The 3,718-nt window shown below is 42.7% G+C and overlaps 1 protein-coding gene across 1 annotated transcript in view; it reads right to left on the reverse strand.

The window, feature by feature from the left end:
* Positions 1-314: 314 nt before the first annotated feature.
* The window catches only part of EMC3 (ER membrane protein complex subunit 3), an 18,890-nt gene continuing 15,486 nt past the window's right edge, over positions 315-3,718 (reverse strand). The window contains 2 exon segments of the mRNA XM_011952259.1: positions 315-590; positions 1,368-1,447. Of these exon segments, the coding sequence (XP_011807649.1) occupies positions 442-590; positions 1,368-1,447 (229 nt within the window). The 3' untranslated portion in view covers positions 315-441.

Consider the following 3,718-nt stretch of genomic DNA (forward strand, 5'->3'; position numbering starts at 1 on the left):
CCTGCCACCACGCCTGGCTAATTTTTTGTATTTTTAGTAGAGATGGGGTTTCACCATGTTGGTCAGGCTGGTCTTGAACCCCTGACCTCGTGATCCACCCACCTTGGCCTCCCAAAGTGTTGGGATTACAGGCGTGAGCCACCGCGCCCAGCCAGTATTGATTTTTTTTAATGCAATTTATATCTGATATCTATGGGGTTCAAAAACGTTCAAATTATTCTAAATGTTTACCTGGCACCTCTGATTGGATTATTTTACGGCATCATTGATAGTGTGGATTAAATTCTGGTGAGCATTTAAAAACTGGTAAAAGTACCAAGAATTTCCAATTTACTTAATAGATGATTCTGTCTCAGGAAAAAGAGATGTGTAAACTATGTTTTTGCTAAGTTTAAATTAAAAAGATGGAACCACACAACACTCCCTGCAAGGAAGCTATTTTTAAAATAGCTCTTGATAACACCTTTCAGAGCATTGCTGCGGCTTTGAATGGTGAATGGAGCGTACCTTGAAAGCTTTGTTTGTGTCTGCGGGCATGGCCATGGCTGCTCCCGTCATCTGCTCCTGCATCATTCGTGATTGGTCAGCGGCTGTAGCATAAGACACACTTACATGAATGCCAGGACTCAGCAAGCACCCCAGCACCCCAGGGGAAGAATGTGCTTAGATTAGAGAACTGGACTACAGCCTCACAACTGGCCCTGTCACCCACTGGCTGTGTGACTCTAGGAAAGTCATTTTGTGTCTCCTGAAAAATGGGGATAGTAACAGCAAAAAAGAGATCACTAAAGGAAGCTCTAAACTTCATTTCAAATTTCAACAATAACAGGCACCAGTTATTGAGCAACTACTGTACGCCAAGTACTTCACTAAGTGGGTCGCATATTCTACCTCATCTGTTCCTAATAACCCTGCAGGTTAACTAATAAAGTCCTTATTTACAGATAAACAAATAGAGAATTTGAAGTTAAGTAACTTGTTAAGTAACTTTTCTGAGGTCCCGGCCAGTAAACAAGAGAGCAAGGATTAGTACTGGCAAGGGCTCTAGTCAATGATATGACTGACAAACCAGGCCTTCTTTAAGCTTTAGGTTCACAGGCTTACACTGCTAGTGCTGGATCCCTCACATGATGGTATCAGATTCTGGGGAATCAAATACTGTCCCAGTCATTGCCAGAGAGAACTGAGATCTTCAATTTGATCCCTGGAATTTTTAAGAGTCTTTCAGAATACCTCAGAAACTGAAGGAAGGAAACATTTTATTTGACTATGGTAACAAACAGCATAACCTACAAGACTTTTCTGGCTCTAACATGGATGATTCATCTATGGAAGTATTTGGTTAGTAAACCTGACATGCTTCTTACCATTATCTTGGCCCAGAATCAGAGAGTAAATGCTCCGAAGGCCAAACACATTGAGGAAGTACCAGGATGCAGAACTCACCCTGGCAAAGTAAAAGGAAAATGGTGTGGTTAGTTATTATATCAGAGAGTAATGCAGTTCCCACTTCCCTACCACCCAAAGTTGTTCAGTGGTTGTAAAGAAGTCACCTTGGATGGGCTATATTCATCCAAAGCACAACCACAGAAGAAATACAAGATGTTAAAGCAGTCTCAACAATACAGAACTATATTTTTAAAACTCCAAAGACGACTCCCATTCTGAATTCCCTTCCTGAGAGGAAATCACAAGTGTTGGTGTGTTCCATACCTTTTTTTTTTGAGATGGAGTCTCGCTCTGTCACCCAGGCTGGAGTGCAGTGGCGCAATCTCGGCTCACTGCAACCTCTGCCACTGGGGTTCAAGAGATTCTCCTGCCTCAACCTCCTGAGTAGCTTGGACTACAGGCACACACCACCATGCCTGGCTAATTTTTGTATTTTTAGTAGAGATGGGGTCTCACCATGTTGGCCAAGCTGATGTCGAACTCCTGACCTCAAGTGATCTGCCCACCTCAGCTTCCCAAAGTGCTAGGATTACAGGCGTGAGCCACTGGGTCTGTTCCGTACTTACAAGAAGGGATGAGAGGTGGATTTCAGAAAATATAGTACCGGGGACTATAGCTAGTGGGAGAGCCATTCCAAGTTTTGAACTATATCACTGAGGCTTCCTTTAGCTTATGTTTCCTACTCAATCTCCATAAAATAAATAGGCTTGCATATAATAAAAGCTAAAACCAAAAGTGAGTATGGAAAATGATAAACGGAAAGATCCACAGTCATTCCAACAAGTGGGTCACATAAGGGCAAGAGTCTACTCTGGTTACTCCATAGGCTTCAGGCAAGTAAATGGCCTGTCTGAATACAATGTTGCTGATCTCACCACAGTGGTAATTGTACACTTGGGTTCCAGTCTCCCTTCTGTCCATGATATCATTTTAGTCACATGCCTCTCTGGATGCTGAGAAAAGATGAATAAGCTTTTCTCCAACCCATCAAGTTTTTGTTTAGCCTAAGGAGACCGGAAGGTAAAAGTTGAATAGACTCATGCTACTCATATAATGCACAGCTTTTCTTCTCTAGCAGAATTGTGCATGGCCCAGACTTCCCAGCCTCTGGCCTGTCCTGCTCCTCCCACACATCCTGAGGGCTCTGCTCAAACCAAGTAGTCAAGATGACCACTAGTAATCCCCATTTTGTCCGTTATTCTTTTTCTCTGTTTTATGCCAGTCTTCGGGAAGCCACAGGCAAAAGAGTCTGGAGAGGCCACATGAAGCAGCATTACTAGGTTCCAGATACTGTAGCAGTATTTCCTAAGAGCTTTTCAGATTTTAAGTTGTCTTATTCTGTCATTCAAAAAAAAAATAGTGGTATTCAGAAGGAGAAATCTCTTTTTAAAAATTATAAAGAGTGGTAAATAACACACGGGTGCTGGATTTGGACAGACTGTCATCAAATGTCAATTCCTACATAGGTTTCGTAGGTTGCTATGAGGGTAAAATATGGAAAATGCTAAGCACAGTGACTAGAACTAATGAAAACTATTATCATTAATAGTAATGCACTTTGGAAAAAAAAAATAATACAAACTTCCACTCTCATAAGCTCCAGGTATTACTAAAAATGATTGCATGGCCAGAACTCCTGGCTTAAACTTTTAACTTTCTGGGGCTTGATACATCCACCCCTGCATTTTTAAGCCCCCAATTGTGACAGAAAAGAGATGACACATTCTTTCCTTTTGCTAGACTTATGTAAAAGTTGCCATAAACCACCCATGGCATTTTGAGTGGAGTTTCAATGAAGAATAAAAAAAAAATCTTTTGGCTGGGCATGGTGGCTCACACCTGTAATCCCAGCACTATGGGAGGCCGAGGCAGGTGGATCACTTGAGGTCAGTAGTTTGAGACCAGCCTGGCCAACATGGTGAAACCCTGTCCCCACGAAAAATACAAAAATTACCCGGATGTGGTGGTGCATGCCTGTAATCCCAGGTACTCGGGAGGCTGAGGCAGGAGAATCACTTGAACCCAGGAGGCGGAGGTTGCAGTGATATCGCACCACTGTACTCCAGGCTGGGTGACAGAGTGAGACTCAGTCTTCGGAAAAAAAAAAAACCTTTAAAAACCGATTCCAATGAAGTATGCAAATTAGAAATCCTCATCTTTTTTTTTTGTCTGAGATGGAGTCTCATTCTGTCGACCAGGCTGGAGTGCAGTGGCGCGATCTCAGCTCACTGCAAGCTCCGCCTCCTGGGTTCATGCCATTCTCCTGCCT

Source organism: Colobus angolensis, unplaced genomic scaffold (assembly GCF_000951035.1).
Source record: "Colobus angolensis palliatus isolate OR3802 unplaced genomic scaffold, Cang.pa_1.0 Scaffold34, whole genome shotgun sequence".
Taxonomy (NCBI): Eukaryota; Metazoa; Chordata; class Mammalia; order Primates; family Cercopithecidae; genus Colobus; species Colobus angolensis.